General features: G+C 39.8%; 1 protein-coding gene across 1 annotated transcript in view; it reads right to left on the reverse strand.

Moving 5' to 3' along the window:
• MAPKAP1 (MAPK associated protein 1) overlaps window positions 1-22,718 on the reverse strand; it is a 266,192-nt gene that overhangs the window by 113,833 nt on the left and 129,641 nt on the right. Inside the window, 1 exon segment of the mRNA XM_021927651.2 lies at window positions 7,114-7,290. Coding sequence (XP_021783343.1) covers window positions 7,114-7,290 — 177 coding nt within the window.

The raw sequence follows: 22,718 nt of genomic DNA on the forward strand, positions 1-22,718 counted from the left end.
TGGAATGAAGACAAATTTAAAAGCAGAAATAGATCTATTTCCCAATTTTGCTATAATGGACACATATTAATTATATAATAAAAAATAACCGCATTCTCACCTTAGTGTAAAGTATTCCCACCGAGAATCCCTGACAGAAATAACAGCAACTATGTAACAATTCCTACATGCCAGAGTCTCAGCTAATATTAATAATCACAGCAGCATTTCCTGAGGTTCAAGAGCCCCCAAGAATCAACAGATGAATTTACAGACTAAGTTTCAGAATTTAAAAACGTGTTTTCTCACGGTGATGTGAGCCTCCAGTTCCAGCTACTCAGGAGGACAGTCTGAACCCAAGAGTTCCAGTCCAGCCTGGGCAGCATAGTGAGACACTGTCTCTAAAAACTTTTTTTAATTAAAAACAACTTTGATTTTAGTCTAATGAAAAGCATATACAGATGTATTATCTATACATATCAATATATGTATGATATGATATGGATGTATAGATATATATAGCTATATATGCTTTTCATTGAACTAAAAGCAAAACTATATGTGTCACCACATATTTTATATATGTCACTGTTTGTGTATGGGGGGTGTATGAGAGACAGATATAGCTGTAGGCCCCTCCTCACTCCTCATCTTCCACGTTCCCCATTTTTCACCCACCTGGGGAGCCCTGAGCCACTGCCTAGAGGAGAAATACCCAAGAGAGTCACCTGGCCCACATCAGACAAATGTGAACAGGAAATAAAATTATTAGGCTGGGTATGGTGGCTCACGCCTATAATCCCAGCACTTTGGGAGGCAGAGGCAGGCGGATCCCCTGAGGTCGAGACCAGCCTGGCGAACATGGTGAAACTCCGTCTCCACTAAAAACACAAAAACACAAAAATTAGCTAGGCATAGTGGCAGGTGCCTGTAATCCCAGCTACTCAGAAGGCTGAGGCAGAAGAATCGCTTGAGCCCAGGAAGTGGAGGTTGCAGTGAGCCAAGATCACACCACTGCATGCCACCCTGGGCAACAAGAGTGAAACTCTATCTAAAAAAAAGGGAGGGGAAGAAAGGGCAAGACAGAAAGAAAGAAACTTATTGGGAAAATCCAGAAGTTGACCAACAAACCTATCCCATGCCCATTTGTCTATGTAGTCTAAGGCTGCTCACACACTACAATGGCAGTGCTGAGTTACAGAAACTCTATGGCCAATGGCCTAAAATATTTACTATCTGGCCCTTTGCAGAAAAAGTTTGCTGGGCTAGAAGCGGTGGCTGAAGCCTGTAATCCCAGCACTTTGGGAAGCTGAGGCGAGCAGATCACTTGAGTCCAGGAGTTTGAGACCAACCTGGGCAACATAGTGAAACACTGTCTCTACAAAAAATACAAAAATTATTTGGGCATGGTGGCGTATGCCTGTAGTCCCAGCTACTTGGGAGGCCGAGGTGGGAGGATTGCTTGAGCCTGGGAGGTAGAGGTTGCAGTGAGCCAAGATGATGTCACTGCACTCCACTGTGGGTGACAGAGCAATACCGTGTCTCAAAAAAAAAAAAAAAAAAAAAAAAAAGTTTGCCAACCCTAGGATAAGGTGGTGCGATTTGGGGGGTTATGTGTTCCAGCAGCTAGTTATTTAACATCACTAACGAACTTACTGAAAGTCAAATGGCATTACTGCAAGCTGCATACAGAACTTGTTTGCTAAATACAGAAAAATGGTGAGATAATTCAGTGGGCACAAGGATCTCTATGAACAGTCTTGCTGGTCTCTGAAAAATCTGTGCTGTTTGCTGCCAAGTCACACTATGCACAAGTATCAGTCAGGCAGAGCCCACTTATGTACAGACCAAGCAACAGATACAGTAGAGTGACCAATGTGGCTTACCTAGGACGGAGGAAGGGGTTGGAGGTGAGCATCAGGGAGTGCTCATAGATACAGGACTTTCAGTTTTGAAACAGGGAGAGTCCTGGGCAAACCACCATGAATTGATCATACTAAGAGAAAGCATGGTGGGCCAAACGCAAAGTAGAGTTTTCTAGGTTAGGAGTGATGGCTCATGTCTGTAATCCCAAAGACATTTTGGGAGGCTGAGGCAGGAGGACTGCGTGAGCTCAAGAGTTCAGGACCAGCCTGGACAACACAGTGAGACCTTGTCTCTACTAAACATAGTTGGGCATGGTGGCACATGCCTGTAGTTCCAGCTACTTGGGAGGCTGAGGCAGGAGGGTCCTTAAGAGTCCAGGAGTTTGGGGCTGCAGTGAGCCATGATCACATCACTGCACTCCAGACTAGGCCACACAGCAAAACGCTGTCAAAAAAAAAAAAAAAAAAAAAAAAAGCATTTTCTAGTAAAGAGTATTTAAAATTTATGTGTTTGTGTGGGGGGACACATTATAAATCAATTGGCCCACTAAAATAATGGACTAGTAGTTAAAAATACACTGTTTAAAAGGATGTTAATCATGGTGTCTCATGTGAAAATCAAAAGACTCAAGTTGACAAGTAAAACATTTAACACCCAATTAAACCCAACATCAGCAATGTTTAATTTCAGCAAAACATCATATGTTACATTAAAGTTGTTAATTTGTATTTTATTAATGCTATGGTTTTATCTGTATTTAGTTTGTAATTTTGCTTAGGTTGTGTAAAAACATTGAATTTATAGCTAAACATTATAGAACTTTACATTTGCATGTATCCAAGTAGCATTATTAAAAAACTAATTTGGATAAACATTGAGACTTTAGGAGAATTTATTTCCCTTTAAAAGAGTTCTGTATGTAACTTACATTTAAGAAACTCCCTCATGACAATTCCATGAGATAGTTACCATTATCCACATTTTACAGATGAAGAAACTGAGACTTAACAAAGGTAAGTAAAATTGTCTAAGGTCATGCATGTATCCAGATACTAGTGAAGCTGAACCGTGAACCCAGGTTTGCCTAAATTCAGTCTGTGCTGCCACACTTAGAGGCAAAGATGGTACTGGAGCCCCGGGAATAGCTGGTGTGAGGGCCTCTGAAGGTCAGAAGGCGACCTGGGCCTTCCTGGCATTTGAAAGGCAGGAACAGGTGTAAAAGAGGGGAAGAGGTCTCAGAAAGCAAGGTGGGACATAGTGCTGGGTCAAGTGTCCTCCTGGCAGCTCACAGACACCTGAAGATTCAGTCATTCCTTCTCCACGAAGCCCTGTGCTAGGTGCTAAGGATACAGAGACAATAAGACTGTGCCTTCCTCGTCTTCAAGAAGTTAATGGTCTTGCTATTAACTTAGAGGATGTGTGCTCATAAGAGGACTCATTTGAAAGTCTGTAGATCCTTAACGTTTACCCACTGCCCATGTTCACTGAAAGTTATTCCAGTTCAACTTTTTCAGTCCAGCTGAGCAATGTCCACCTAAACACTACCCCTCCTCTGCTATAAAACAAAGTAGGAGAAGAAGAAAAATGTACAAGTGGCAAAAAGATCTACTCAGTAACCCATTCAAGAAATACGTATGGCAGATCTATCATAGTAATGGAGTGATGCTGAGTATTGTGGGCACAGATAATTCAGTTCTTGCTCTCCAAGGGTTGTTTATTAATAGTGACAATAACAGCAGCTAACACTAAGATGATGCGTACATATGCTAAACACCATTCTAAGTGCTTCAGATCTATTAACTCATTTAATCCTCATAACTGATCTGTGAGATAGGTTTTATTATCTCCATTTCACTGAGCCACAGAAAAGTTAAATATTCATCCAGGACCACACCCACTAGTAAGGGCAAGGCTAGGATCGGCATCCAAGTGGCCTGGCTCCAGAGTCCACCATGCCATCGCCTCTGCACTACAGCAGTGGCTGAATGTCAGTCTTAACACAGTGAGATTCACAGGTTAAACCAACACCGGATTTCCCAGCCTCAACCTCTCGGCAGGGGGCTGGAAAGGGCATGGACTTTAAAGTCAGGGATGGGTCAAATCTAGGCCTAAGAACAATACTGCTTACCCTCAGTTTCCACGTCCCTAAATAAGTGAGATAGCATATGCATAGTTGGCCCTTAGTAAGTATTAGTTCACTCCCTATTGTCAAACCTACTTCCCTCTTTCTGTTTCAGCTCTGTGTCTTCCCAGCCACTTCTTGTCCCTCCTCTACTGGGAGACAAGTGGAAGGAGTGAAGGCGGGAAATGATGAGGAGTAGTTATGGCTTTATTTATTTTGCTGGGATTTCCTTCTCTGAAACTTTAGACACATCCCTAGAGACTCCTGAAGGTCTGCTCTGTTCTGCATTTGTAAGAGAAGCTTTACTAACTTAGAATATAGACCAGAAAGGCAAGTAAGAGGTTGCTGAACCAAGAAAATACACACAGGGCAAACGGTCAGTAATCTGCACTATTTCATCAGACGACTGAGAAAAAGAAAATTTATTGACATTTTTGTTCTTAATGCTCACATATAAAGATTTCACTTTACCTCATGTTTTCAGAAGCACTCCAGACACATCAAATAAACTCTCTTGAATTTTAAAATAGAAAAAGGATTGGTCTATGTGTGTGTCTGGGAGTGGGAACACAGGGATGGGAGTAATTCAGGATCAAAAAACAGAGTATTAAGTCTAAAGCAGTTGTTACTCTTTGCCTTCCCCCTCCTCCTATTCTCCAGAAGGCAGGGTTCATAGTGAAACACTGTGTAGTCTCAGATGCTCCTCCTGGAAAGGCATATGAATCCTAGCCCCACTCCACTCTATTGAAAACTCAGTGATAATAGCCTCTTGCTTTAAAAAAGGACTTTTGATTCAAAAGACTGCTATGATCATGTGTTAATATTTACGTAGAAAAAGTTCTAGTCATATTAATAATCAATAAAAATGCAAGTAAAAACTACTGAAATGCCACTGTGTATATCTTTTAAAGTAGAAAAAAACACTTCTAATACCTTGTAATGGTAAAACTGTAAAAATGATTTTAGGAATTCTGTTGGTAGCATTGTAAATTAGGACATCTTTCAGAGGGCTATTTGTCAATAAAAAGTGAGTCTAAAGACATTTCTACTCTGTGACTAATAATCCTACTTTCAAGGCATGATCCTAAGGAAGTTGTTCAACAGAATAAAAGGTACACAGATAATGACTGTAATCATCAAATTACTTATTAAAACCACACAATGAAGCAATCTAAATATTCTGCGATCGGCTTCCACTGCATCCCATACACTTTTCTTTTACACTGCTTATCACATTTTAATTATTTGACAACTGTCTCACTACTAGATAGTAAGCTCCATGAGGGTAGTGCTGTCTCTGCCTAGATCTCTGGCACATAAATACAGACTGTAGGAATTAAGAACAAATACTGAAACATTTATAATTTATCATTTATTTATTTATTTTTAGACAGAGTCTCGCTTTGTCGCCCAGGCTAGAGTGCAATGGCGCGATCTCAGCTCACTGCAACCTCCGCCTCCCGGGTTCCAGCGATTCTCCTGCCTCAGCCTCCTGAGTAGCTGGGATTACAGGCGCCCACCACTGTGTCCAGCTCATTTTTGTATTTTTAGTAGAGACAGGGTTTTGACATGTTGGCCAAGCTGGTTTCGAACTCCTGACCCGCCTTGGCCTCCCAAATCCTGGCCTGCCTTGCTCTCCCAAAGTGCTGGGATTACAGGCGTGAGCCCAACCTAATTTAATGTTAAGTAAAAATAACACAAAATGTATGTGTGCTACAAGTGAAACTGAGTAACACATACACATGATTATATTATTATACAAGATTAAAAATAGTTAAGTTGGAGGCATCATTGGCCAACTTTTCAATTACTTTAAATATTCTTTAAAGTTATTTTAGTACCTCTGAAATGAAAAAGCAGGAAAAAATTTGCTGTTATACACACCAAACTTGACCTTGTAGTAGGAATGAAATGGCCACCATCAAAGCCTGAGGGCCTACTCCCTAGCTTACCCCCGGGCACTCAGGTATTCTTTCTTTGCTCAAGGGTAGAAAGACCCAAAATACTCATGTATCATATGTAACATAACCCTATTTTCTATAACAATCTCAAACAAAGACAGTATGTTTAGAGAGATGGAGAAATGCCTTCTAAAGCAATCCCTCTTTTGAACAGTGAATTTGCTGGTTACTAACAGCAGGGGGTGCCAAAGGGATCGCTATTGTTCCCAGGAGATGGCCAGGAGAAGGCCTGCTGAGGCCTAGGTTAAAAAAAGCTTATATTTGAGAGTAAAATCCAAATGCAGCAGATTTTCCCTTAACAACTGGGACATGTGGATAAAATTCAGGAGCTCTATAAACTTGAATGGATAAAAACTGCATTTTAATTTTCACTAACTTCTGATATTTTACATTTCCTTGATTTACAAGTGTAGGCAACCAATCACAGTAGAATCACAGTGCCAGTGACTCTGTCATGAACAGAAGTCATAGCTAACACCACAGCACGTTACAGCTGTTGCAGATTTCTCAAATGCCATTTATGCTCATCACTGCTTTGAAACAACGGGCTTCAAGAGTTACTGTTAGGTATGCAGCTGGATCTTATTGTTTAATCTACTAGTAAAGCCACACATATTACTATATCATGAATTTGTTCAGTAATCTGATAACTTTAAATAACAGAATACTTTTATATTCCAGTGGATTTTATCTTATGCATTTACACACACTTTTCTGAGAAAGGCACAAAAAGAGTTTAAGACGTGTGCTTAGTCTCAAGGTAGGTAACTGATAGGGAAGGTCAAATTTGATCTGAGAGAAAAGTATTTTAAGTCACAAGAGAGAAGTGGCCACAGTGCATGTTTTCATTTAGTGTGTATTCCTCGCAGAGAAGGTGCAAACCCAGAAGTTTTGCTCCTTAGGCTCCCAGTGCACCAGCGTTTCCAGAGGCCTGGCTCTGGACCTGCCGTTCAGAGATCTGCTTCACACAACAGGCCACTGCAAAGCCGTCTGTGTAGCCTAGGTGCACAGGCATGAAATACAATGTGAGTGTCATCCTCAACAACTCTCTGGGAGTTATCATTATTACCACTGGACTTTCCAGATGCCAAATATCATTTATTTGATGAACAAAACCAAAATCAGATTCAAAATGCTAGAAGGTTGGGATGAGATACTGAGAGAAATAACAGAGTCAGTACTCACATTCGAACAAAGAGTGACTCTTTGGATGTCAGACCAGGAGATGAGTACTTTTCAACCAGGGCCAAAGTACTGAAGCCAAACTTATGAATGGGCTCATTGGAATCCAACGGGGGGAAATCGGTGTCTACCTCCCCATCATCCTCAGCAATATGCAGGCAGTAGGCACTGACATTGTCACTGAAAGGAAAACCAAAAAGGTGAGTGAATACCAAGGTAGCGAAGGGACAAGAAGACCAGAGGGTATGGTGCACAGCAAGCAAATTGAGGAGACTGCTTTTCTTTACCCCAAGCCTGGTGATACAGTAAAAAACCCCAAATCCTACTTCATTTGATAGAGAGAACACATACGGCAATGCAAAGGGGAGAAAAACAGTGCGAAATGAAGGTCTTCATACTACTCTGTTCTTGCAACATTCACTGAGCCCTATTGTAGCTACGACAAAGAACCTAACCTCTTAGATCAAAGGTGAGATTTAGTATCAGCCCTAACAGCAGCTTACAGCATAGTAGGGAGGAAAACTAACAAGCACTACACTAGCGACAATACAAATGTAAAAAAAAAATTAAAAAAAATATATATATACATTTATAAAACAGATATAAACAAAATTGTAAAGGGGGAAAGATTATTTGGCCATGGGGAAGGTGGTGGTCAGAGGCCTCTGATTTATGATTAGGATTAAGAAAATATCTGGCCAGGCATGGTGGCTCATGCCTGTAATCCCAGCACTTTGGGAGGCTGAGGCAGGCAGATCACTTGATCCCAGGAGTTCAAGACTAGCTGGGCAACATGGCAAAACACTGTCTCTGTTAAAAATACAAAAATTAGCCAGACATGGTGGTGAGCTACTCAGGAGGCTGAGGTGAGAGGATCACTTGAGCCTGTGAGGTCAAGGCTGCAGCGAGCTATGATGGTGCTACTTCACTCCAACCTGGGCAACAGAGTAAGACCCTGTCTCAAAAAAGTAAAATTAAAATTAAAAAAGAAAGTATCTGTGCTCTAGATCAGGAGAAATACTCAAGGTAACCAAGATAATCCATACAGTTCTCCCTTCTCTAAAGAGTATCTAACTCAGTTGGTAGAATCTGCCTTCAAACACCACGGATCCTTAGCAGAGTAAAAGCAAATGACCGGATTAATCCTGACACAGATACCTGGCCCTCTTGACTACTTCTGCACACTTCCCACTCCCCAGAATGTCCAGACAGTACTCCCAGATTGCAGCCTTGCCCAGTTTAGAATCAACACATACCCTCTTTGGGGGAAGTAAAAAGTTGATCTGTTTAAAGAGGGTGGGAAACTGTACCAACATACAGACAGTGTAAAACTGCAATCAATTCAACTTGCTGTGAAACAGCAAGCCTGCGAGCTTCAGAAGTATGCGAGCTTCAGAAGCAGGAACCCAATAGTTCACAAGGCAGTAGAATTCTAAATTCTGAAGCTTAAATTTGGAGTTTTAATTACATGATTGATGCTTAAATTAATTAATTGCAAAGTGTATGCTAATTGTTTAATTGGTTGTTTGATCTATATAGATCATTTTTTGAATTAAATGAGTTGATTTACCAAGTTTATTGATTGGATGTGACAATGAATTATTTCACTGACTACCTGATTTGCAATTTTCCCAATTAATTCACAAATCTTTAGCTGCAACTCTGCTTATTGAAAGAGAGGGAGCCTACTTTAGGTGATCTATACTCAGTGAGTCTGTCATGACTAAGAGATATTTATGATAAAAAACAGGTAATAAGGACAGATTAAAATTAATGGAACCTGTAAATTTGCTAAACGGATTGATAACAAGAAAGTAATCTAGCTATGTTTGTCACTTTACATTTCAGGTATCTGCAATGCTGTTAAGATATTTAAAATTCACCTATGAATGGCATGGGAAACTTTTGGATCTCTGCAACAGGGTACTAACTTAAACACAAAACAATTATAGAGGCAAAAGAAAGCACTTTGGATGAGGAAAATGTCATGGTATACTGGCTAAGAGAGCTCTGTGGTCAGAACGAGTTCAAATTTCAGCTCCATGGCTCACGGCTATGTGATTTCAGAGAATAAGCTTCACCTCGAGTTTCAGTTTCCACTTGGGTAAAAAGGGTATAATCACCCCTTAGAGGGTGTAAAGATTAGATGAGATAATATATGTAGTGTCTGGCATGTAACGTAAATAAAAAATAAATGGGAAGGTAACTATAATAAGAAAGTCATATGGAAACTAACTTATAGTTGCACCAATTCTTAAACATAAATTGTGGATGCATATTAGAGCAACAATGCAACTGAGCAGCATGTTCTATGTACACACATCTGTAACGGGAGTCAACATGTCCACTGTGCTCCAGCCTTGGGGTCACTCAGCTCCCAGGATTTTATGAACAGGGCAGACGTGGATGGAACAAGCAACAGGCAGCACAGATTATTTATTGCCATGTAAATCAACCTGAGGAATGTTTGATTCACCAGCACCACGAGGTTCAGGGGCAAATAATAAGCCTATTGATCAAAGCAGAAAGTCCAACAATGATATCAGAAGAATTCTGCTTTGATTGTTAAGGGACACCCCAAATCCTCTCAAAACAAATTCAACAAATATCACAGGCTAAGATTTGAGATCCAAAAGGTTTGCTGCCAAGTGCTATTATTCTCCCCAGTTCTTAAATATGAAGTGTGAAATCACTCATTCAAAACACATCTGTAAAGTGCCCCCCTGTGCTGTGGCCTGTCCTGAGCACCAGGAACAGAGGAAGGAAAAGAAGACTGATTCCTGCCATATTACAATAACAAGACTAATGGAAACCTCTTCTGGGTCATCAGTAAAGTCTAGCAGCAAATAGTGCTCCAACTCCTCTGACCCCTTAATTGAAAATCTGAGGAGATAATGACTAAAATTCTGTATTTTACACATGGACATATTGGTTCCTTTGTGCTTTTATAAAGGAATCATTAGTAAAAGAATCTACTGTTATATTTTGACTGCTAAAACTGCTTCAGGACTCCAAATTAGTACTAGTACAATACTAGCAGTATCATTAGCTACATATACTGAGTACTATGAGCCAGACACTCTGCAAAGTGGCTTAGATAATAAGATCACTGAAACTTCACATCAACTTTGTAAATGAATCATTTATTATTTCTATTTTACAAATTAGATAGCTGAGCCTCAATAGGATTAGGTGGCTTGCTCAAGATTAAACAGCATGTAAGTGACGGGGCTGAGATTCAAATCCAGGCAGCCAAGAGCTGTCCCTCTTGACCCCCACCCATTTCTCTGCCAAAGTCATGGTGTGTCAAGACTTCCTGAAGCACTTGGGAACCCAGTCATCTATGGAAATGTGACACATTTTGATGAGAAGGAGGAAACCATGACATATTACTTATAAAAAAAAAAAGATTTAGTTGAACCTCCTTACTTTTACAGATGGGAAATGGAGGCAGAGAAAAGAGGGATAACATGCTTATGATCACCCAATTAAACAGAGGCAAAGCTGGTCTCGAAAACTCTGGTCTCCCTACTTCTTGTCCATTATTCTTTAATCAAATAAAAAACTGGTGGACTTTGAAACGGGGAGAGAAAAAGAAAGGTGGCAGCTCTGGTCCCTGCCTCAGGAAATCCCCTGATACAGACATCTCAAGAGTTTACAACACAATGAAAACAGGGGCACTTCCTATGACATAGTTTGGTGGAAAGAACAGGGATTTTGCAGACACATCTGGTTTTAATGCTAACTCAAATTCTTAGACGAAATCTCTTTGAGCTCCATTTTCTTATCTGAAAAACAGCTTTCCTTGACTTCTTTAGGAGACTCGCTTGGATCTCCGAAATTCAAGCAATTCTCCTTTGTGGTCTCACAAAATTTGGTCAATATTTCTGTGTATCACTAGTCATATTGCTTTTTCCTATTTCTGCATCTGTATTCTAAAGAGCAAGGATTCTTCTATTATCTCTCCATACTTACTAAAGAGTAAAGTGACTGGCATTTAGAAGGTACTTAACAAACATTTGTTGAATGAATGAAGATATGAACTTGTAGACTGAATCACTCTATGAAAAAAGCAAAGGGTATCATTATTATTTTTGAGACGGAGTCTTGCTCTTGTCACCCAGGCTACAGTGCAATGAAAATAGCACGATCTCTGCTCATTGAAACCTCTGCCTCCCGGGTTCAAGCGATTCTCCTGCCTCAGCCTCCCGAGTGACTGGGATTATAGGTGCCTGCCACCACACCAGGCTAATTTTTGTATTGTTAGTAGAGACAGTGTTTCGCCATGTTGGCCAGGCTGGTCTCGAACTCCTGACCTCGTGATCCACCCGCCTTGGCCTCCCAAAGTGCTGGGATTATAGGCATGGGCCACCACGCCCAACCAGCAAAGGGTATTATTAATGAGGTATGTGTTAACGAGAAGAGGGGAAGTAATAAGCTTTTCTTTTTGTGTTCTTGCTTTTCACAGTGATATCTGTTAACCAAATAGGGCTTTCTAGGCAATGCACATGTGTCAAAGATTGTAATTCAAGACTAGAGGAGAAGGCAGCTCAGGAAGAGGTGAGGATGAAAGGGGAATTTTTATAGTCCATCAAGATACGAATACTGGCATCTCACTTTTTATGGAGAAAAAACAGTGAGAAATGATGATACTATGTAAAAATTCTCAATTGTCACACATGAAAAGACTAGAAATAAGTGTACCAAATGGGTTAAGGTTATACATATATTTAAGTCACTAGCACTCTTTTCCTTCTAATTTTCTATACTTTGCAAATATCCTGAGTACAGATAACTTTTATTTTCCTTTCTTTATAAAAGATTTATTTTTGATAGGGGTAGCACATTTTTATTGTGCACAATTTAGAAATCTGAAGCAGTATGAAGAATGCAGGGAAATCTCTTAGCCTGCCACACAGAGAATCACTTGTCCTGGAGACCCTGAGCATTGTCAGCCTCACTCACGTCCCCTTGTTCCTAAGTGGTCATTTTCTCTACCGAGTTTTGGAATTATGAAGGAAGTAACCATATCTACTGCATAAGGGTCTTGTAAGGATTGAATGATTGAATTTATTGTACAGTGCCTGCATGAAGAAAGATTCTCATTTTGCTAAGATTTCTTCTACTGCTCTTAAGCTTCTGATTATGCAGAAGCTGAATTAACTATCTCACAGTAGCATGGTAGATAGCATGAGGCAGACAGACCTAAAAGTCCTGTTTCTGAGTCACCACCAGAGAAAGAGGAATGATCAAAAGAACAATGAACGAGTACAGGATAATTGGATCCACAGGAAGAGACTTAATTTTAGAGTTGGGTTGGCATAAAAAGAACAGTCCCTTTCACGGGACCATGAAGTCTCCAAGAGAACTGGAAGTTTGAACAATGAACGGATGCAAAATAGAGCCTGCTGCCAAAAAAGAGGTGGGGGTGGGGGGCGTACAGGGCAGAATACATATGATATATAAATCATATCTCTAAATCTTTAATGAGTACAACTTTCACTTATTCATGTTTCATCAAATGAGGTTAAAATTTTCCATTAAAAAATGTATTTCATTGAATTGTTTAACCAATATTCATTTTATGTTCAAAGGCCAGTATAGCTTTCACAAAGTAACAGAAGCCTACAGCCCATATATAGATGGCATTTAATTCATATGTGAAAATTCAGGAGCATTCCAGGAATCATCCCAGATTTCTCCCAAATGTGATCTGGCATGTTCAATTTACATACTCATAAAAATTCACTCATCCTCGGAAAATGTAAAACACACTTAAGTATGATGACCAGATAGATGAATGCTCATTGTGTTTTTTTACACGAAAAATAAAAGAGCACATGATTTTTAAATGTCCAGAACTCTCATTACTTGGGCTTTGGTGTTTATTTTGATGAGACAATCAATGTTAATAGTGTATTGGGCATTAGCAAGGGAAAAAGGGTCATGAGGATTGCAGCTCAGAAGCTGATCTCTCTGAAATCAGAGAAAAGGCTTTTAACATGATCAAGATTTCCTTTTTCCCAAAACCCTCAGGAAAGGGAGGTCCAAAAAAACCTCAGGAAGTTAGATAACTTCCGGATCCTTGGTTTCTCTCCTGCAAAAAAAGGTTATTATCTATAACTTACAGAGATGTTGTAAGGAATAAAATCATACACTTGAAGTGCTTTAGCATGTGGTGTGACACACAGTAGGCCCTCCAGTGTGTATCTACCAACCCATTACCTAGTAGTGTGGTGACTAGCAATTGGGAATTGTTGTAATGGGTTTTTTTTCTGTGTAGGTCACCGAACAAAATGTATGCAATAATTCCACATCTGTCACTTAAATAAAATAAATCAGCAGGTTGAGAAATCTAACTTGGTGATTTTTACTGAATAAAATTCTATATACAGTCAGAAGCTTGTTTTAGCAGACACCTGAAGAAGGGCCTCCTCGGCAGGGCAAGGGTAGAGAATTTCAGTCCAGATCTTTAAATGTTCCTATGTCCTCTCACCCATTCCACAAATTATTGAGTATTTGCTATGTGTTAAGCATTGTGTATGGACTGGGGAATACAAGCCCATAAAATAGACACAGTCCAGACTCAAAACTATGCTACTACTACTTATAAGACTTCTTGCCGGGTGTGGTGACTCACACCTATAATTCTAGCACTTTGAGAGGTCAAGGCAGGCAGATTGCTTGAGCCCAGGAGTTTGAGACTAGCCTGGGCAACATGGTGAAACTCCATCTCTGTAAAAAATACAAAAATTAGCTGTGTGTAGTGGCACATGCTTGTAGTCCCAGCTAGTCAGGAGGTGAGGTGCGAGGATAGCTTGAGCCTGGGAGGATGAGGCTGCCGTGAGCTGTGACTGCACCCCTGCAGCAGCGTGGGCAACAGAGTGAGACACTGTCTTGAAAAAGAAAAAGAAAAAAGACTTCTTCATTCACTTGGATGTCTCTCAAGTAATCTCCGCCTTCATTATACCCAAAACTGAACTCCACTCACACTGAGAAACCTGTTTCTGTAGGATATCCCATTTCAACCCTGCCATCCACATAGTTCTTCAATGTCCATCCAGTCTTAGGCCTGTCTCTCTTTTTATTCATCCATGCTACAAGTTTTAATTAATATCTACGTACATGACTCCTAAATTCACATTTCCAGCTCATATCTCTCCCCTCTAAACTCCAGACGAGAAAATATAAGTGTCTACTTGAACACTTCGTTTGGATCTAGCAAAGCCATCTCAAACTAACAGGCAGAAAACCAAACTCATGCTGCCCCTATCCCTCCTAGTCACACAGCAAATCCCAGTGAAACCTGCTGTTCCAATGCTAGCTATTTCAGTGAAGGGCACCACAGTGTATCAAGGTGTGCGAGTATGAAAACTCTCCTCTGCCACACTCTCCATATCAAGTTCAGCCCAAGTCCTTGTGAATTCCATTTCTCAAATACTCCCAGAATCTGTCCACTTCTCTCAGTCCCCACTGTGACCCCTGCCTACCTCTCGGTCTCATTCTGTCAGAGGCGTGTGAGTCAGAGCAACTCCATCTTAAATTGAGCTGGGTAAAATGAGGCTGAAACCTACTGAGCTGCATTCCCAGACGGTTAAGGCATTCAGATGAGACAGGAGGTCAGCACAAAATACAGGTCATAAAGGCATTGCTGATAAAAGCCTGCAGTAATGGAGTCAGCTAAAACCCACCAAAACCAAAATGGCAACAAGAGTGACCTCTGGTTGTCCTCACTGCTACATTCCCACCAGCGCCATGACAATTTACAAATGCCATGACAACATCAGAAAGTTACCCTATATGGTCTAAAAAGGGGAGGCATGAATAATCCACTGTTGTTTAGCATATCACCAAGAAATAATCATAAACATAGGCAACCAGCAGCCCTCGGGACTGCTCTGTCTATGGAGTAGCCATTCTTTTATTCCTTTTCTTTCTTAATAAACTTGTTTTCATTTTGCACTGTGGACTCGCCCTGAATTCTTTCTTGTGTGAGATCCAAGAACCCTCTCTTGGGGTCTGGATTGGGACCCTTGTCCTGTAACATCTTTCTGGCAATGACAAAAGCGACTATACTGCAGAAACCCCTGACCCAACAAAGGCTAACTTTGGGTAAGTGGTGGGGTCTGGTAACATCTTTCTCACGAACCACAAAAGGGACAATACTGAGGAGACCCTCCGATGCAAAGGAAATAGACTGGAGCACCGATTGGACGACTTTGGGTAAGTGATGGGTAAAGAATGATATTGGTAAAGAATGAGACTGGGGTAGAGGCCCAACTTAGGGGAGTTAGAGTCTCTTCTAAGACAGAGTGGGTTAGAGTCCCCTCTTAATAAGAGGCAAGGACGCCTGACTGACTTTGGGTTAGAGGCCCAACTTAGGAGGGTTAAAGGCCCCTTTCGGTAAAGTCCTTGGATAAGAACAGGTTTGTTACCTGTTGTTCTCTTTGGATTAATCTGCCTTGCACTCTTTGCTGATGACTGTGGATGACAGGGTTAGGCATGTACAGGATCGTGGGATATAATGAGCTTTTTCCTCCCTAAAAGGCAAAACTTGAGAGCTGATGGGACTGCTGGAAAAGGTCCCTTTGCAACCAACAAGCGGCCACCTGAACTTTTCATTGTCGGCTGCAATGAGTGGGTCTTCTATCTGGCCTTCCTAAGCTCTTCACCTTCCCACCCTGCCACAGGCAATACTTTCCTTCTGTACTTTTCCTTTCCTTTCTTTTCTGTTACTCAGGGCAACTACCCTGCCCAGCCACCACGTGTTGAAACTCTAAGTCAGAGGTTGGATTAAAGATGATGGGGCCCATCTGAGGGCAAATTTAAGCCTTGCCAGTTTGATATTGGGTGCTAAGCAGAGTGGCTAATGTCTATGTTTTATCACATGTATTTTGCTCTGGCCAGAATGAAAAAAAATAATTTTCCTTTATGATGCAGCTTGGCCCCCAGAGTGATGGTGCTGCAAGCTGGATCACTGGTGCCGCTCAGGGAAAGGGAATCCAGAGGCCTGGCATGCTGACAAAAGGGTAAGAATTTCTTTCCAGTCAGATTTCTGGTTTCTCCCTCTCTGTGCAAACAGTTGAATGAATGGTTTAAAAAAAAAAAAAAATCAGTGTTTATCTCCTCTGTAAAGCTTTGATTAATGCGAAAAAGAGTTCTAAGGCTAGTCTTAAGCTGGTATATTTTGTGCTATGAATTAGTCTTTCTGTGTCGAGGGGTACTTCAGGGTAAAACACGGGCTTAGAACACCTGTAAGCCCACTTTTCAAGACAACCCAGCAAGCTGGTCAGTAACAACTTGAATACGAGTCCCTAAAGCAAAAAAACTGGATGACGTCTCCACCTTGTTTTACGCCCTTGGGAGCTTCACCTTTTAACCATGTGGCAGTACTTTCTCCTGGTCTCCACCCTCCAGGGAACAGGAATTTTAGGGTTCATGTCATAGTTAGCTCTAAAAATCATATTAAATAGTTAAAAGCCTTTGCAAGCTCAAAATGAACTACTCTAGACTCCTTCTGGGAAAGTAAATGGAGACTACCCTGTGCTATAGTTCAGTAGCTAAGGTTTTTGCACTTTCACAGTGGCGGTCCAGGTTCAATTTCCCACCTAGGAAGCAAGTTGTTTCTGGTTTAATATCTGCGTGACCTTGTCTATTCTCTTCTCCTCCACAGACTATCTTAAATTTTCCTTTCTCTAAATACTTGGGAGGTTACCTTTGGTAAAATTCAAAAGCCAGAAATATCAGCAGCTTGGCATAAGAAATTCTAAAAGGACATTATTAGAGAGTGCTACAGTTAAAATCAGTTTAATTAAAAGCGGATATTCAAGCTCTAACAGCCTGGACTCCTTGGGAAAAACAGGAGGCACCAGAGACCCTTTTCCTGGCCCTGTTCTTCCAAGAGCTCCACCCTAAAGCCAGAAATCCAATTAAGAAACTTAACTGGCAAATGAAAAATCTTAAAACTACTGTATAATCTTCTTCTGTCTTTCCATGTAGCTACATATGTGTTGTATGTAATGTTTATATGAAAGAGCTCTAATTGGCTTAAACAAAAATAGCACTTAAATCAAATATTTTAAAAGCAAAATAAAAATTGTAATGCCTTTTAGTTCATGTAACTTAAGTAATCTTTGGGAAATAAAAATAGCATTAAAAATGACTGATAAAAATGTTTGTAGTCTAAATTATGCAGGTCAGATATTAAGTTGGCTAAATGCTTTAAGGTCATAAACTGCTTTTAACTTTTAAAAACTTTTTAATTTACCTACCTTAAAGCCATTAAATTCTAGATAAGGCCTGGGGACATGTGGAATTAGCCATGCCCCCTAGCTATACAAAGAAGATTAGGAAGAAAGACATTTGATATAAGAAAGGATCTTGTATGGTAAGTTCTTGTCCTCAAGTGAAATGACCGGTTGTTTAAAAGGAGGGAAGTTTAGGGCAAGTCAGAAAGTCCAAGAGTCTCAAATGGTCTGGGTAAGTCGTGAAACAATTTGTGAAAGGGAATTTATGCAAGAAATGTTGTACAATTCGAAGGTAGTTAGGTCTCCTAAATACTTCATAAAATGCCACTAGGACTCTTACTGTACAACTTGCCTGGTTTACAGCTAGGTAAGGCCTGGGGACATGTGGAGTTAGCCACGCCCGTAGCTATGCTGGAGAGTCAGACCTTATATGCACTTCTGCCTGGTGTGTCCTAGGCAGGCTCCACACCTAGTGCAGAATTAAAATCTCAAACTTACCAAGGTTTTCACCAAAAATAAAAGTTGCTAAGAGCTAACATTATAACATGCAATTGAAACTACTAAAACAATTTTACATGCAATGTGTAAAGAAAGAAAAACTTGTTTTTGGTGAAAGATTATAAGAAATCACGGGAATGTGAATTTTTTTTCTGCCTAAAGTATTAAAAGATTGTTTTAAGTAAGAAAAAAAAATCTAAAGGTTTAAACAAGTTGTGAAAGGTTTATAAAAAGTAATTGTAAGAGATTCTGTGTGTGAACATATTGGCTAAAGTTAAAGGGGTAATATTCAGTTTTTCCATGAATTAAATTTTAGAATAAAAGCACAACAGGTTTTTCTTAGAGCACTCATCTGCTCTTTCACACAAAAAAATGTAAAGGGTTATAAATGTTTATAAGAATCTTAACTTATGGTTAAACATCAAAATTCAGTAAATATGTCTAAAAGATTTTATTAAAAATTGGGTTTCATATTAATAGTACATTAATATAAAGGTGAAATCTGGCTTATTTGGTATAAAAATCATACATTATCAAATGTAAAATGGTGTTTTGCTTTCTTTGGACTATATGTGCATAAATGTGTTATTGGTATATGTTCCAAATTATGGGAAACTCCTATAATTCTAATATAACTTAGTGTATGTAATTAATAATTATAATTGTTAGGTAAAATTTTGTGTGCCACAGAAGTAACCAAATTTCTTTATCAATTGTGGCTTTAATAGTGGCTGTCCTAAAACTTTTTATCATCTACAGACCATTGTTGTCTTGTTTTAATCCTCTTTAGAAGGTGGTTTATAATTAACTATAGAACTCTAGCAGGTGTTCTTAAATGCAGGTTTCTAATAACTTTGGAAATTGTAACATTAGAATAGAGGAAACAACTTTTAAAACTCTTATGAAGAGCTGGAATGTTCATGCATATCAAATAGAACAGGAGTTAACTGAATTAACTGGACCAATAGAAAACTAAAGTAATCTTTTTAACTTTGCTTAAATGCTGCTGATCCTGCCAGGTGCAGTGGCTCATGCCTGTAATCCTAGCACTCTGGGAGGCCGAGGCAGGTGGATCACCTGAGGTCAGGAGTTTGAGACCAGCCCGGCAAACACATGCTGAAATCCCATCTTTACTAAAAAATACAAAAATTATCCAGGTGTGGTGGTGCACGCCTGTAATCCCAGCTATTCAGGAGGCTGAGGAAGGAGAATTTCTTGAACTTGGGAGGCGGAGGTTGCAGTGAGCCGAGATCACGCCACTGCACTCCAGCCTGCTCGACGGGAGCGAGACTCTATCTCAAAAAAAAAAAAGATGCTGCTGATCTTTTGTTTTTCAGAGTCAAGGAAACTTTTCATCTGAGCTATTTACAGCTTTTAGCAATTAAGTAAAGTATACTCTTATAAACAAAATTTGGAGCATATTTGTTTCTCTGTTGATTTCTCCAAAATTTGGAAACTATTTGTAAGCATTCTTAATTTATGACAATATAGTTATTTGCATAAAGTGCAATAAGAATCTGTTTTCTTTTATAACAGAACACAATTGAAGACACCGGTTATTTTACCAAGGCTTTAACTGGAATGGTGTGTACAAGGTTTCTGACCTGTGATAAGTAAAGAATGTCACTTTCTAACAGGTCCAGGAGCCCCAAGTTATCTTGGGACCCCAAGAAGAGAGGAATTTACTCAACTAATAGGTATTTGAGGGTACAAAACCATGGCTGAGCTTGGCTTTAAGAAGTCTTAACTAAGATTCTTTCTGTGGAACAGGGTTTCATCAAAGTCCATTTTACAAGAACCTATGTGAAAAATAATTATTCTCGCTGCACTTTATACAAATAATCAGGCCAAGTGTAATGAAGTAAATCAGTCTTACTATGATTTGTCTTTAGTAAAAATGAAAAACTGGAGAATGAAATATTATGTTTCAAGAACTATGGTATACTTGCTATTAAATTCTAGTCTCATTAGTTGTTTTTAAGTTTGTTTCTGCAATTTAGGCTAACCCTGCTCCTGTGAACCAACCAGTGATCTCTGACTGCTGCTCGGAAGAAACAAGAGTGATGGGTAATGTAAAAATCTGAATCAGTATTCTAATTCTTGGCACATTACAATCAGCTAACAATCCCATATCAGCTTAGTTCCAACAGTTGCCCAGTTCATGTAAAGCCTTCTAATTTAGTTTACTTGGAATAACTTTACTTATTTTGCTTTACTCTTGTGGAATATATTGCTGTTATACTCTTTGTACAGGAATACAGGACAAGCTTACTGAATGTTTTCTTAAATTAAACACTTACTAATCTTCCAGATATCACCTTTTGTCAAAACTCAAGAGTTATGAATGTACCTTACTATACTGATGCGTTCTGACTGAGCTCCTCTCTACTCTGAATGCAAGAAACCCTCATAGTTAGGCAGGAATATAATCATCGCTATTCAGCCTGAAGAAGTTACAGAAGATGGATCTTCGTCCCTCTGCAACCCTTAGGATTAAAGGTTCTCTTATAAAAGGGCAGGGGGAAACGTCAGAGGTGTGTGAACCAGAGCAACAACATCTTAAATAGGAGCTGGGTAAAATGAGGCTGAAACCTATCAGGCTGCATTCCCAGACAGTTAAGGCATTCTGTGTCACAGGATGAGATAGGAGGTCAGCACAAAATAAAGGTCATAATGACCTTGCTGACAAAACAGGTTGCAGTAAAGGAGCCAGCCAAAACCCACGCAAACCAAAATGGCAACAAGTGACCTCTGGTCATCCTCACTGCTACACTCCCACCAGTGCCACGACAGTTTGCAAATGCCATGGCAAGATCAGAAAGTTACCCTATATTGATGGTCTAAAAAGGGAAGGCATGAATAATCCACCCCTTGTTTAGCATATCAGCAAGAAATAACCATAAAAACGGGCAACCAGCAGCCCCGAGGGATTGGCTATGGAATAGCCATTCTTTTATTTCTTTACTTTCTTAACAAACTTGCTTTCATTATTTTGAACTGCAGGCTCACCCTGAATTCCTTCTTGCATGAGATCCAAAAACCCTCTTGGGGTCTGGATCAAGACCTCTGTCCTGTAACAATTCCACTCTGTTCTCCCCATTTTTTGTGCTCCAGCCACACTGGCCTTCTTTTGTTCCCTGACCACAACATGCTTCCTCCATCAATAAGGTGGCTGCCACACTGCTCCATCTGCTGGGACCCTCCCCTGACCCAGTGCCTCCTGTATCACTTTCTCGGGGAATTTATCTGTGACTTCCAGGCAAGGCTCTCATAAACAGTGTTCCTTCCCTTCAGAGCACTTAATTCAGTTTTAAAGCAAACATTATTTAAACTATTTGAATTAATTATTTTAGTTATTTGCCCACTTCCTTCAATAGACTGTGGAATTCATGAAAGTGAGAGCATGCCTGGCTCTACTCACCACTGCATACCCAGCAAAATGCCTGGTATATAGCAAACACTCAATAAATATTTGTTGAATGCATGAATGAATAGAAATGATAAGTGAAATGAGCCAGTTACAAAGTGCTTTTACCCTTGATAATTTCTTCTTCCCCAACAAACTGTTCATTTTTTAGTGCAGTGATCACATTTCTCTTGTTCTCCATTTTATCCTGAATACTTAGGGTCTGAAACTCTAAAAACATTTATTAAATGAAGGAACGAAGGACTTAAGCTTCTGAGATTAAGCAGAATGTCAAGAGGAGAAGAATGAGAAAAGTATTTCTGACTACAGAAATAGCAAAAGCACTTATGGTACTGATGTTAAAAAGCTGCCAGTAAAAGAATATGATGCCTTAAGATACATGGGAGCACAGCTGGGAGTCAGAATAGGAAGGGCCACTTCAGCTACACTGTTTAGGTGAGTAGTTCTCACGATGACTCTAAGAAATATAAAGCAGAAGCAGCAACGCAGAAATGGGAGAAGACACAAGTGGGCATGCAGACAGTAAAAAAGGGGACTATAAAGAACATACTCAAGAGTTCAAATAACAAAGTTGTCTGGAAATATATAATGTCAGGTCAAACACTGCTAAATACTGTCCTAAGTCCACAGGGCGTCGGAATATCATAGCATAGTAAAATTACCTGAGTCATCAAAAAAGGACTAAATTACACTACTACTGCTGAACTACTTACTAGTATTGGTTGTAGTAGTAGCTGGCTGCAGTTACAGTAGTTAGCAGGAGCAGAAATGAACATTTATTCAGCAATTGCTGAATATATATATATATTTTCTAATTTTATTTTCATCACTACCCTGTTAGATAGTTTCCACCCTCATTTTATACATGAGAAAATCATACTACATGGGGCTTAAGTAATTCATTGAAAATCACCCTGCTAGTAAGCATTAACACCAGAATTAAAACCCAGCCTGTGGCTGTGAATCTCACACTTTCAGCCACTATGTTATTCTGATTAAGAAGGTACAAAAAGATGTTAACACAATTTAGAGAGCTCCTATGAAGAATAACTAAAATGAAGTTTGGCCAGGCATGGTGGCTCATGCCTATGATTCTAGTACTTTGGGAGGCTGAGGCAGGATGATTGCTTTAAGCCAGGAATTCAAGACCACCCCAGGCAGCAAAGTGCTTGCAAAAAATTTGTGCCACTACAAAAAATGTTAAATATTAGCCAAGTGTGGTGACATGCACCTGTAGTTCTAGCTACTTTGGAGGCAGAGGTGGGAGGATCACTTAAGCCCAGGAGTTCAAGGCTGCAGTGAACTATGATTGCACAACTGCACTCCAACCGGAGCAACAGAGTGAGACCTAGTCTTAAAATAAATGAATAAAATTTGATGCTTAATGAGATAAACCCTCAAATAGCTACAAAACCCACCAACTTTCCCTAAGCAGT

This window comes from Papio anubis, chromosome 13 (genome assembly GCF_008728515.1).
Source record: "Papio anubis isolate 15944 chromosome 13, Panubis1.0, whole genome shotgun sequence".
Classification (NCBI taxonomy): domain Eukaryota; kingdom Metazoa; phylum Chordata; class Mammalia; order Primates; family Cercopithecidae; genus Papio; species Papio anubis.